The 14,313-nt window shown below is 35.6% G+C and overlaps 1 protein-coding gene across 1 annotated transcript; it reads left to right on the forward strand.

Annotated features, from left to right (window-relative positions):
• The first annotated feature begins 12,842 nt into the window (after window positions 1-12,842).
• Window positions 12,843-13,912, forward strand: LOC141666296 (uncharacterized). Its single transcript, XM_074472287.1, has 2 exons — window positions 12,843-13,676; window positions 13,898-13,912. The coding sequence occupies exons 1-2, from the start codon at window positions 12,843-12,845 to the stop codon at window positions 13,910-13,912; spliced, it is 849 nt and encodes a 282-aa protein (XP_074328388.1).
• The last annotated feature ends 401 nt before the right edge of the window (window positions 13,913-14,313 follow it).

Here is a 14,313-nt window from a genome sequence, read left to right on the forward strand (position 1 = left end):
ATAGGGTAACGAAACCACATGTGATAGGAGTCACAGTTTGACTCACAGTTTGCACTGTGGTTGTGACAGGGTGTTGTTCTCCACTTGTGATGGGAACCTCCAGTTGAATTGGAGGGGATTTGGCTGGGTGACTGTCATGTGAACCAGTCTCAAACCCTTGTGCTTCTTACAGAGCAATGTCACATGAATGTGATGTTCTTGCCTCTCCCATAGGAGGGTCATTGGCAATTGAACTCTAGCTTTAATTGTTAGTGCAATTTCAGCTAGGTTTTTTAGGGGAGTTGTGTTAGTGTTTGTGCCCTAGAGACAACACTATTACGTTTATATTATGAAACATTTGGATTATTAATTATGAAATATTTGGACTATTCTTTAGTAATTTATTATATCTTTATTTTCTGTGATAAGATGTTAGATTAATAAATGTCCTTGGAATATGATATGTAAATCTATATCTCTAAGTACGTGACTTAGAAATGAGATTATGAGAATATTATTGATATTCCTAAAGGTCCCTAGTCAAGTATTATTGTTAAGGGACGATAATGAATACATTGAGACTAGTGTGTTTGTTGACTAATGATCACATCTCATTGATCATAGGTATGGTGATACTAAAGTCAAAACACAGGCACATGTATTAAATACATGGTGCTGGATTGACCCGTTGTGAGATACTACATGTTTATAGTGTCATAAGTTAATCTAATAGTGATAATGATGTATTGGTCCTTTGACCTGAAATCATTATATTTCTATACAAGAATTAATATACTTTGATACTATTGAAAGTTATCCTTGACCGGGTAATAATGAAAGTAGACATTGGGTACATTATGAATCGTATGAGAAATATGAATGATCTAGATGTGATTTAGCCCTCCTTTATTAAAGAAGTGATATTATTGACCTCTTGATTGAGTAAGACTATAAAATGCATGGCCGTGCTCAAATACTGATTTGTTTAATAGTTTACTCATTGATCAAGGAAAGAAGGATTTAAAGTTAACAGAGGATGACACAATACATGCCTCGAGTTTGATTTATAATATAAGGCTAAAGAGATTATATTACATTGTACATTATTCACGAAAGGTTTAATTAATCACCGATTTAATTATTATTACTTGAATAACAATGATGTATTACTAGATGCCGCTCATTGTTTATGATTTTAAATTAGATTTAAAATTGTTGCCAACGTATAATAACCTAAAGGGTCGCGCAAAGAATAATTGGAGGATTATTTAATTTAAATTTGGATTTAAATTAAATTTAAGTAATTCGAATTATTTGTTATTAATTAAGTGTGACTTAATTAATTAAATAAATAGGAAATTTGAATTTAATATTAAATCCGAAATTAAGTTATTGGATGATTAAGTGAGACTTAATAATACAATAATTAGAATTTCTAATAGGTTTAGGTTTGGAGGCCCATTAGCTCTTGCCTATATAATATCTCTTTCTAATATAATTAGGGTTACACGTTTTATTTGATAAAACATAAACCCTAGCAGCTTGAAGAGAGATAGAGAGAGCAAGAAGGCGGCCTCAAGAACGTGCTAGTACACACCCATCCTCCGGGCGATCATTCATGTGGATGCCTTCAAGGCGTAGATCGTTCCAGCGACGGACTACGTGGTGATCATTCAAGACCTCCATCTTTCCATTAACGTAAAGTTTTTTAAGGTAAACATACTGAACTACGAATTAAATATAGTTTTCGCATGGATCCTACGGAGGGTTTCGATTTTTAAGATTTAAATTTACGTTTTTCGTTACGTTTATGTGCTAAAACCCTTCAATGACATCAGAGCTACTTGCGAAAAGTTTTTAATTCGTTTATGTGTTTAACCGTTTTCGATATATGAGCATGTACGTGATTCGCCATGATTTGATGTTGATATAATATGCTTGTATGTGTATGGTTTTGAATATATGATATTCATGTGAGTTGTATAATCAGAAGATGATTATGTAATATGTATATATACTGATAAATACATGATTTATGTTTGTTCTAATTATGAGAATCGTATTAGATACGGATTCTGAATTGGCTGCTACAGATTTGCTGAAATCTGGGTCTGGTGTACCCTATTCGATAGGTAAACGAGCGTCTCAACAACACTGATAGCTAAGGCTATCATCGACTCATCTGTAAGGTGTTTGACGTCGTTTACTACCCGTAAACACTGATTCTTGTTTTTCTGATTTGATTCTGATTTTTCTGATTTTTGTCATATTTCTTTTTATGATTAGATCATGGATAATATGATATATTAAGATCAGATTATGTATTTTAACATGCTTTTATGTGTTGTATGAACATGGTGGATGGTTATGGCCTTTAGACCTTAGTGTAATGGTTTTGGTTTTGGTTTTTAATACGACTTGCATGTCGTCAATCTTTGTAATGATAAATCTCGAATGTAACTCGAGTTATTCTTGTAAGTTCATTAGATTAGTTTTACATTCAATCATGTAATGTAATTGAAGACTCAAGAAGGCTATCCAATGGAGGTGATTCAAAGAAGAAGATGAGGCATACAAGAAGTCTAAACAAAGAAGAAGACTTATGTAATAAGTAGTTGTATTTATTTCCATCACCACATTATATTGACATTGATCTTTATAATGAGCTTGATAAAGATCATATAGGATAGGGCCATAACCAAACACATTTACTTTATTGCACTTTACATATTGATGTATGAATGTATGTATAGAATAGTTAATGATGCATGCTTTAATTAGATTAATCATGCATGAATGTATGTATTAGATATGTCACCCATGCCATGCCTAAACAAGATAAAATCTGTAACGACTTAAGATTTTAAAATTTAGAAACGATTATGAGATTCTCGTGTTTATGAAACACGAAATAAAATACGAATCTTCTTTATTTCCGACATGGCGCGATTCTGTCAACAACGGGTTCATAGAACTTGTAAGGCTGTGGGTTTTAAGCGAGACCGATGTGACTCCTCCCCTACCTGGAAATCAAACCATTGACGATTATTGATTTGAAGTATTTTATTCAAGGAAAAAATTAAGAATCTCTTTATGGTGGGATCATGATCATTATAATACTAACAAAACCTTAATGTTTATATTAAGTTATTTAGATGCCTTCCAATATGTCCAACGCGTTAACCCCTAGATCGATAAGGAGTGAGTTTGCCAGAGCAAAGTACTCCCATCTATTGTGGGACAGCGTGTTGAAGTATATGATACTTTTTAGACCTTTGGGTTTTAACTTAACTAAGTTACCATAATAAGATTGTGAACTTAGAGGCATAGAGTTTGGTGAGATATATTGAATAAATAAGAATAAATGTTGTTCCACTAAACTATCCAAGAGTTATATAGTTGATATAATTGATAAATGTTGTCTACCTTATTGAATCATGTTTTAGGAGTAAAGCCAAAGTTGAACTAAAACGTTGTGAAAATTTGGATCTTGGCTCAGTAGAAAGTATATAGAAGATACTCTTTTCGAATTAATAGTTAGGGATATTAATTTGATAAAATAGTGGGAGATATATATTTTGAATATATATGAATAATCACTTGAATATAATTTAATAATCATCTGTAAACTAATTTATCTTATGCATTTTAAATATTATAGATATCAAATGGCAATCAATTCAAACAACTTCTTTGTGCGATCAGTCCTTGAGAAGGACAAGCTGACAGGAACAAACTTCCTTGACTGGCAGAGGAACTTGAGGATTGTCCTCAAATAAGAGCGCAAGCTCTATGTCATAGATATCCCTCACCCTGCACCTCTCTGAAAGGATTATGTCCTAAGTCCAATCAGGTATTAGGATTTAGGAATAACTTTTATGTAATCTGTTTTGATTTTATTGTTATTAATAAAAGACTTGTTTTGTTTTTATTACGGGCTTTATCAATTTAAGTGTTTAAATAAGATATACCATAGTTTAGAGTAAAGCTTTTTATGGATTATGATGAGATCATAATAGTGAGACCTAAAAAGATGATAACTCTAAACTTAAATAGTTCCTGGTCATAGGATTACTAACTGGTAATTAATAATCCGCAAAGATCGGTACATACTATGCTTGCTTCATTATGAAGGATGTCTGTTCTCATAGACATTTGTGTGGTGATACTATAGCTAGTATGTAAGTGCTTATTATAGAATAAGTTCACTGAACATGACTCGCACAGCTGAACAACTGATGGAGTTCACTCACGCGTCAACAGTTGTTCATATAGTGATAGTTGTACAAGTATCCTTAGACTTGAGGTCATCATAGTCATCTTGTGTACACTGAACTATGCTTTGGTTTAGTTCTTAGTCTCCAGGGACAATTATTAGGGCTCTTCTGGGTATAGGAATTTGTACACGAAGATAGTGTATGATCAATAAAGGATCTACCCCTTCCAGTGAAGGAAGCAAATGTTCAAGGCTGATCCACTTATGCTAGTTCAGGAATCTCTGGCCAGAGTAAATGAAATTAGAAAGGAGTTTCTAATTTGCATAGAACTACGCATAGTAAATGGTAAGCAAGTGATTGAATTAGATAGGCTTGACACGAGATCCATGCCATGTATTTAATCGGGACATTATAGGGTAGAAGGAGTTTATTGTACGGTAACTATTCACTGACAGGTTCTTGGTATTCTAAGCAGTTAATTCATATTATCCGGATAGTCGCGATATGTTGAGAAACATCACTCACGATGTAGAATAAATGTGATTAATTAATTAATCATATTTAACAAATTAGAGAATTTATATAAATAATGATAAAATAGTTTTATTATTATTTATTTCTACTACCGGCTTAATACTGAACCTACAGGGTCACACCATAAAAAGAGAATGATTTATTGGTGGAGGAATTAATTAATAATGGCTAATAATTATTTATTTGTGAAATAAATAATTAATTGGAAAATTTAATAATTAATTAAATGAGATTTAATTGATTATAAATTAATTAAGAAAAGTTCTTAATATTATTAATTAAGGATTTAATTTTTGGAAATTAAATCAAGAGAGAGAATTATTTCTAAAGTGTTTAGAAAGAGGATTAATAATTAAAAGGTGTTTTAATTATTAATGAGAATAATAAATGGGATAATAATAATATTATTTATGGGAAAATTTCAGCTGAAAATTTTGCCTATAAATACACTATTATAGACCCTATTTTATTCCAACCCACATAAAACCCGAAAACCCAAAAAGTTTGGAAAACTCAATTCTCTCCACCTTCCTCCTCCTCCTTAACATCGTTTTCTTGGTGGATACCGGTGGAGTGCTTCACACTTGAGGAGCAACTGCTGAGGATCTCTGATCGTTGTCTCCGAATTATTTTAAAAGGTTAGATTCGATCCCTCGAATTTTTATTCACGATTTATATGCTTTTATTTGGATTTTGTATGTGTAAAAGTGTTTTGCCATGCCCTTGCTGCGTTTAAAATCCAACAATGGTATCAGAGCATAGGTTGTATGCATATAGATCTGTGGTAAAAATTTCAGAATTTTATATGTTTGTACGAATTAATTATAATTTTTACAAGTTATATCATGGATTAATTTTGTCTGATGAGAAATCGTTTCTCAGAATAATTTTGAATGTTAATCTGGGTTCTACAAGTGTTGTAGATCGTCTGGGTATTTTTTTCATAATTTTAGGATGTATAGATTTTTTATTATGAATTTTTGAAGTTCTTACAATTAAAATTCGTAATTAAATAAGTAAATATATGTATATATAGTATATATATATATATATATATATATATATTTGTATATATATTATGTTGGCTATCTGCTCTGCCATTGTTTCTGATTGCACGGAGAAAGAAAAAGAACAGGTACGGCTGTTTGTGTCAGGCGCGGAAATCGAGAAACGGCGGCTGCTGTAAAAGAAAAAAGAAAAAAAAAGGGTGTTGCGCATTCCTTGAATGCGTTACAACCCTGTGGCGCATTCACGGAATGCGTTACACCGGTTGTAACGCATCACCGGAATGCATTACAGGGCTTGTAACGCGTTCCTGTAATGCGTTACAGCCCGTCTGTTAATTTTAAAATTGATTTTGTGGGAGTTTCGTAACTTCGTTTTGGGCGTGCAATATACCGTTGAATTCGTTTTTCCGAGACGGATCTAATGAAGTGATCAATTTTAGTTTATATAAAAGTTTTGAACTGTTTATATTTCCATGAAGTGTTTTAAAGCTATTTTTAACTGTTTTAGTTGCTTTTAAATGCTTCATATGATACATAGAGATGTATAATGCTTAGACCAATATGCTAGATGATATAACATGCCTACCGTGATGTTTATTCATGTTTATATATGTGATATATGCTTAGTTTATCATGTGATGATAGATTTAGGTGAACTTAAATGAACATAAGGCGTTTGTTAGACAACCTAGTATAGTGAAATTGTTTCATAACCTTAATAATAATATTATGAATACAATCATGAGATTCTTGTGTTTATGAAACACGTAATTGAATATGAATTTTCGATATGAGAGAAAGGATGATTCTGTCAACAACAGATTTCTATCTGTAAGAAAGGGTTATTAAGTGACGCCTCTTGATAATGCTCCACCCGATCTGGGAATCGTCCGATTATTGATTATTGATTTGAAATATTTAATTTAAAAGGAAGAATCTCTTTATAATATGATTATGATTGTAACGTAATATAATCCCTCTAAAATTAAATAATATCAAGTAGTAATTGGCCAATGATACAACGGGCTTGTGTCGGTCATAGCCTTCCAACATGATAGAAAAGTAGTTCTTATTTTTGAATCATTGTCGGTTCGTGCTACAGCCGAGGGCTTTGATTTCGAAATAAGAAATACTTGTATATTACATAGAGATGTGTACATTGAATAAGAATCTAAAGGTCGGTACGTGCTACAGCCGTGGGCCTTTGGGGACTGATTCAACTGTACGGAATGTTGGGTTAGACTTGACTTAGAATATTGAGTTTGTCGTGCTACAGCCGAGACTCAATTATTCAAGAGGCTAAAGTTTGATTAGGGAATAACATGAGATGTAATTGACAAGAGTTGTCTGCCTATTGAACATTGCATGGCGGTTCGTGCTACAGCCGGGGTTGTGTAATGGAATGTAGGATCCCTATTCCCACTAGCATTATGAATGCTTAATTTTTCATGTAGGGGTTTGAGTAAATTAGGAAAATTAGTGGGAGCAACTTATGAATAAAGACCCGATTCATATAGTGTTTTAAAATGAAATCGAATATTTGCTAAGTGTTGTTATGTGTTTGTCATTTACAGATTTACAATATACATTATGTCTTCTGCACTATCACTCAGGAGCATACTGGATGCTCACAAATTGACTGGTCCTAATTATGCTGACTGGCTTCGAAACTTGAGAATTGTTCTCAGGATTGAAAAGCTGGAATACGTGATTGACTCACCTAAGCCTACTGAACCTGCTAGTGATGCACATAATGATGAACATGTTGTGTATCGTAAGTGGATAGATGATGCAAATGTTGCTCAATGCATCATGCTAGCTTCCATGAACATTGAACTACAGAAGCAACATGAGCATATGGATGCTCACACTATCCTCATGCATCTATAAGAGTTGTATGATGTGGCAGGGAGGACAGCTCGATATGAGATATCGAAGGAGTTGTTCGGTTGTAGGATGTCTGAGGGATCATCTGTGAATGACCATGTACTTAAGATGATCAATTTGATTGAACGTCTTGGACAACTTGGGTTTGCCATGGATGGGGAGCTGAGCCAAGACTTGGTCTTGCAATCGCTTCCGAGTTCGTTCTCACAGTTTGTTGTGAACTTTCACATGAATAAATTGGATGTCAGCCTGCCTGAACTCCACAACATGTTGAAGACTGCGGAATCAAATTTTCCCCCTAAGAAGAGTTCTGTTCTTCTAATTGGTGAAGGTTCCAATCCTAAGAAAAGGAAGAGGAACTCTTCCAAGAAGAAGAAAGTAGGTGAAGAAAAGCCGGTTCCACCAAAAGCTAAAGACCCCAAGAGCAAAGTTGTTTGCTTTCACTGTAACAAGGTGGGGCACTGGAAGAGGAACTGCAAGGTTTACCTTGCAGAATTGAAGAAGAAGAAGGGTAGTGAGACTACCGCTTCTGATTCAGGTATGTTCATGATAGAAGTGAATATGTCATTAAATCAAATTTCTACTTGGGTATTAGATACCGCCTGTGGTTCTCATAACTGCAATTTGTTGCAGGGACCAAGGAGAAGTAGGACTCTTGAGGAAGATGAGGTGATTCTACTGATGGGAAATGGAGCAAGAGTTGCTGCTGAAGATGTAGAATCATTTCATTTACATATGCCTACGGGCAAGACTATTGTTTGAAATAATTGTTATTTTGTTCCCTCGATTGTGAGGAATATTATTCCCATGTTAGACTTGGCTGGATTTTCATTTATTATTGAGAATAATGAATGTTCTATTCTTAGAGATAATATTCTTTATGGATGTGGTGCTTTAAATAATGGTCTGTATATATGTGACATAATTTACTTCAGATTGAACAAACTAATAAAAGAAAAGGGATGATGAAAATCTCACTTTATAGTGGCCCTGCAGTCTCCATTTAGTAGACATGGAGAGAGGACTGCAGATTTGCTAGGAATGGTACACACAGATGTATGTGGACCGATGCCTATGCAAGCCATGGGTGGATTTTCATACTTCATTACTTTCATAGATGATAGATCTGGATTCGGATATGTGTTTGATGAAACACAAGTCTGAGGCCTTTGAAAAGTTCAAAGAATATAAGTATGAAGTGGAGAAACAACCAAACATAGTATTATAACTCTTCGATTAGATCGAGGTGGTGAATACTTGAACGAAGAGTTTCTAGATTATCTCAAAGTAAATGGTATAGTCTCCCAGTGGACTCCTCCAGATTAGTATCTGAAAGGAGAAATCGAACTTTGTTAGACATAGTTCGGTCCATGATGAGCTATGCAAATCTTCCAGTATTCCTATGGGGTTATGCATTGGAAACCTCAGCATATTTACTGAATAAGGTGCCTTCCAAATCTGTTCCTCAAACTCCGTATGAGATATGGAAAGAAAGGAAACCGAGTCTTAAACACGTTAAGATTTGGGGATGTCCAGCCTATGTCAAGTAAGTTGACCCAGATAAGCTGGAATATCGATCCGTAAAATGTAGTTTTGTGGGATATCCTAAAGAGATTTTAGGGTATTACTTTTAGAACGATCATCGGGTGTTTGTCTCCAGACATGCTACCTTCTTGGAAAAGGAGTTTATCCTTGAAGGAAACAGTGGGAGCAAAATTGAACTTGATAAAGTTCAAGAAGCACAAACTACTACGGATCAAGTGGAAACACCTATTCTGACTGAACAACCTTTTATGGAACAGCCCATTCATAGATCAGGGAGAGTGTCTCGCCAACCTGAGAGGTATTATGGCCTTGTCATTGAGAATGACAATGAGTTGTCGATCATTGATGATGACGACCCTGTGACCTATAATGAGGCTATGAGTAGTGTTGACTCAGAGAAATGGCATAGTTCCATGAAATCCAGAATGGAATCTATGTATACGGTATACAAAAGATAGATTATAGCAGATGGCCAGGTGGAGACCTATAAGGCCAGGCTTGTGGCAAAAGGATTCAAACAAAGGCAATGGATTGACTTTGATGAAACTTTTTACCTGTAGCCCTGTTAAAATCAGTTCGGATTTTGCTTGCGATTGCTGCTTACTACGACTATGTGATCTGGCATATAGCCAGATGGTTTTCTTTCCAAGAGAAATGAAAACCTAGTGTGTAAGCTGCTGCGAACCATATGTGGTTTAAAGCAAGCTTCTCGAAAGATGGAACATTCGTTTTGATGAGACAATCAAAGAGTTTGATTTTATCAAAAACGTAGATGAACCATGCGTCTACAAAAGGGTTAGTGGGAGCGCGATAACATTTCTTATATTGTATTGAATTAGAGTTGACACACATAACAACATAGCAGACCCACTCACAAAGCTACTTTATGAAAGTCACTTTGATCGTCATTAAGACTAGATGGGTATTAGATACCAGAGTGATTGGCTTTAGTACAAGTGGGAGATTGAAAGGAATATGTCCTAAGTCCAATCAGGTATTAGGATTTAGGAATAACTTTTATGTAATCTGTTTTGATTTCATTGATATTAATAAAAGACTTGTTTTGTTTTTATTACGGGCTTTATCTATTTAAGTGTTTAAATAAGATATACCATAGTTTAGAGTAAAGCTTTTTATGGATTATGATGAGATCATAATAGTGAGACCTAAAAAGATGATAACTCTAAACTTAAATAGTTCCTGGTCATAGGATTACTAACTGGTAATTAATAATCCACAAAGATCGGTACATACTATGCTTGCTTCATTATGAAGGATGTCTGTTCTCATAGACATTTGTGTGGTGATACTATAGCTAGTATGTAGGTGCTTATTATAGAATAAGTTCACTGAACATGACTCGCACAGCAGAACAACTGATGGAGTTCACTCACGTGTCAGCAGTTGTTCACATAGTGATAGTTGTACAAGTATCCTTAGACTTGAGGTCATCATAGTCATCTTGTGTACACTGAACTATGCTTTGGTTTAGTTCTTAGTCTCCAGGGACAATTATAAGGGCTCTTCTGGGTATAGAAATTTGTACACGAAGATAGTGTATGATCAATAAAGGATCTACCCCTTCCAGTGAAGGAAGCGAATGTTCAAGGCTGATCCACTTATGCTAGTTCAGGAATCTCTGGCCAGAGTAAATGAAATTAGAAAGGAGTTTCTAATTTGCATAGAACTACGCATAGTAAATGGTAAGCAAGTGATTGAATTAGATAGGCTTCACACGAGATCCATGCCTTGTATTTAATCGGGACATTGTAGGGTAGAAGGAGTTTATTGTATGGTAACTATTCACTGACAGGTTCTTGGTATTCTAAGCAGTGAATTCATATTATCCGGATAGTCGCGATATGTTGAGAAGCATCACTCACGATGTAGAATAAATGTGATTAATTAATTAATCATATTTAATAAATTAGAGAATTTATATAAATAATGATAAAATAGTTTTATTATTATTTATTTCTACTACCGGCTTAATATTGAACCTACAGGGTCACACCATAAAAAGAAAATGATTTATTGGTGGAGGAATTAATTAATAATGGCTAATAATTATTTATTTGTGAAATAAATAATTAATTGGCAAATTTAATAATTAATTAAATGAGATTTAATTGATTATAAATTAATTAAGAAAAGTTTTTAATATTATTAATTAAGGATTTAATTTTTGGAAATTAAATCAAGAGAGAGAATTATTTCTAAAGTGTTTAGAAAAAGGATTAATAATTAAAAGGTGTTTTAATTATTAATGAGAATAATAAATGGGATAATAATAATATTATTTATGGGAAAATTTCAGCTGAAAATTTTGCCTATAAATACACTATTATAGGCCCTATTTTATTCTAACCCACATCAAACCCGAAAACCCAAAAAGTTTGGAAAACCCAATTCTCTCCACCTTCTTCCTCCTCCTTAACATCGTTTTCTTGGTGGATACCGGTGGAGTGCTTCACACTTGAGGAGCAACTGCTAAGGATCTCTGATCGTTGTCTCCGAATTATTTTAAAAGGTTAGATTCGATCCCTCGAATTTTTATTCACGATTTATATGCTTTTATTTGGATTTTGTATGTGTAAAAGTATTTTGCCATGCCCCCGCTGCGTTTAAAATCCAACACTCTCCCTGAAGGAGCATCCCGTGCTCAACATAATATTTATCAGAAACATATCGATGATGACACGTATGTTCAATGTCTCATGTTAGCGACCATGAGTGTTGAACTTCAGAAACAACATGAGAACATGGATTCTTATGATATGATTGAGCACCTTAAAAGTATGTTTGAAGGAGAGGCTCTTCAGGAGAGGTTTGATACTTTCAAATCATTGCATGCATGTAAGCAGGGAGAACGTCATCCGGTAGGACCGCATGTTCTAAGGATGATTGAGCGAATTGGCACTGAGGAAGCCCACAAGACTAATTTTGCCACTTATCTCTTAAAGGGTGAGGCTAACTATTGGTGGGAAGCCAAGAAAAATATGTAGCCCCAAGGGATTTTTACTTGGGAAAGATTCACTGAGTTATTTTTAAAGAAGTATGTCCCGAAGTTTATGGAGATTTAGATGCAGCGAAAGTTCCTAGAGCTGAAACAAGAGAATATGAGCGTAGCGGAATATGAAGTTAAGTTCACAAAATTGTCGAGGTTTGTGCCACAGCTGGTGAGCACCGAAGAGTAAAAGACTGAGAGATTTCAACAGGGATTGAAGCAGTGGATTCAGAACAAGCTGGCAATTCTGGAGATAACTGACTACGCCACCCTAGTGCAGAAGGCCACAATAGCTGAAACAGGGAGTGAAATGAGCCTGAAAATGAAGCAAACTAAAAAATGAAAGTTTGATGGTCGAAGCAGGAGTGTGGGAGGGGAGAGCTTCCCTAGTAAGTTTGTCAGGGGGACGGCCTCCCAACCCAACCGCAGTACAGGATTCGGGGATCAGGGAGCGTGAGTGTGGCCCGGAGCGGGAACCAAATGGGAATGTCTTATCATAGCCAACCACGACCTTCTCTGCCAGAATGCAGGAGCTGTGGTAAGAGGCATTCTGGGCAATGTATCCAGAAACCGGTGACATGCTTTAAATGTGGTAAGGTAGGGCACTATGCCACAACTTGTAAACAGGAAGCGGCTAAGTGTTTTCAGTGCGAAAAGACAGGACACATGAAGAAGGACTACCCTGCGGCAGCCCCAGCTAGCTCGAGGGGTAGTGTAGCTGCATCTAACAGAGTTCCGACTGCCAGGACCTTTAATATGACTATGAAAGATGCCGTAAGGAACACCAATGTCATAGCAAGTACGCTCCTCCTAAACTCCAATCCCGCCAATGTGCTATTTGATTTCGGAGCTACTAAATCTTTCGTATCTAAGGAATTTGCTGAAAAATTGGACTTAAAAGTGGAACCTTTGAAAGAATCTTTGCAAGTGGAAATAGCTAATCAAGAGATTATACCTGTAAATCAAGTTTATGCTAACTGCAACCTAGAATTAGGTGGAGTGAGATACCCAGTAGATTTAATTCCCTTTCGATTAGGGGAGTTTGATGTGATATCAGGAATGGATTGGCTATCTAGGAACCATGCCAAGATTGATTGCGAGGGGAAGAAAGTAAAATTGAAAACACCTAGTGGTAAGAATATAATAATTAAGAGGCAACGACAAACCAAGAAATTTCTAACTATGGTGCAGACCAAGAGACTTTTAAGGCAAGGATATGAGGCCTACTTGGCTCACGTGGTGGATACCAAACGAGAAACCCCTGAGATCCACACCATACCTGTAGTTAATGAGTTTGAGGATGTATTTCCCAAGGATCTTCCCGGACTACCCTCGGACCGGGAGATAGAATTTGCCATTGATTTAGCTCCCGACACGACACCAGTATCAAAGGCCCCGTATCGTTTGGCCCCCGTCGAAATGAAAGAGTTGGATGATCAACTACAAGATCTATTGGATAAAGGAATGATTAGACCGAGCGTGTCCCCGTGGGGTGCACCCGTATTATTTGTGAAGAAGAAGGACGGTAGCATGAGACTGTGCATCGATTATCGAGAGCTGAACAAGCTGACCATTAAGAATAGGTACCCATTGCCAAGAATAGATGATCTCTTTGACCAACTAAAGGATGCAACGTGTTTTTCGAAGATTGACCTTAGGACAGGTTATCATCAACTTAAGATCAAACCGTAAGATATACCTAAAACTGCATTTTGCAGTAGGTACGGACATTATGAGTTCCTAGTTATGTCATTCGGTTTGACTAACGCGCCTGCGGCTTTCATGGATATGATGAACAGAGTCTTTAAGAAGTATCTGGATGAATGCGTGATAATCTTCATCGATGATATTCTAATTTACTCTAGATCGGAGGAGGAACATGCAGAACACCTCAGGATAGTATTGGAAATCTTACGGAAAGAAAAATTGTATGCCAAATTCTCAAAGTGTGAATTTTGGTTGAAAGAAGTTCAATTTTTGGGTCATGTGATTAGTAAGGAAGGAATTCTCGTAGACCCTGCAAAGATAGAAGCTGTCGCTAATTGGGAACAACCAACCACACCCACCGAGGTAAGGAGCTTTATTGGACTGGCCGGGTATTATCGAAGGTTTGTAAAGGATTTTGCCAAGATAGCAG

The sequence above is a fragment of the Apium graveolens genome, chromosome 6 (assembly GCF_009905375.1).
Source record: "Apium graveolens cultivar Ventura chromosome 6, ASM990537v1, whole genome shotgun sequence".
NCBI classification, from domain to species: domain Eukaryota; kingdom Viridiplantae; phylum Streptophyta; class Magnoliopsida; order Apiales; family Apiaceae; genus Apium; species Apium graveolens.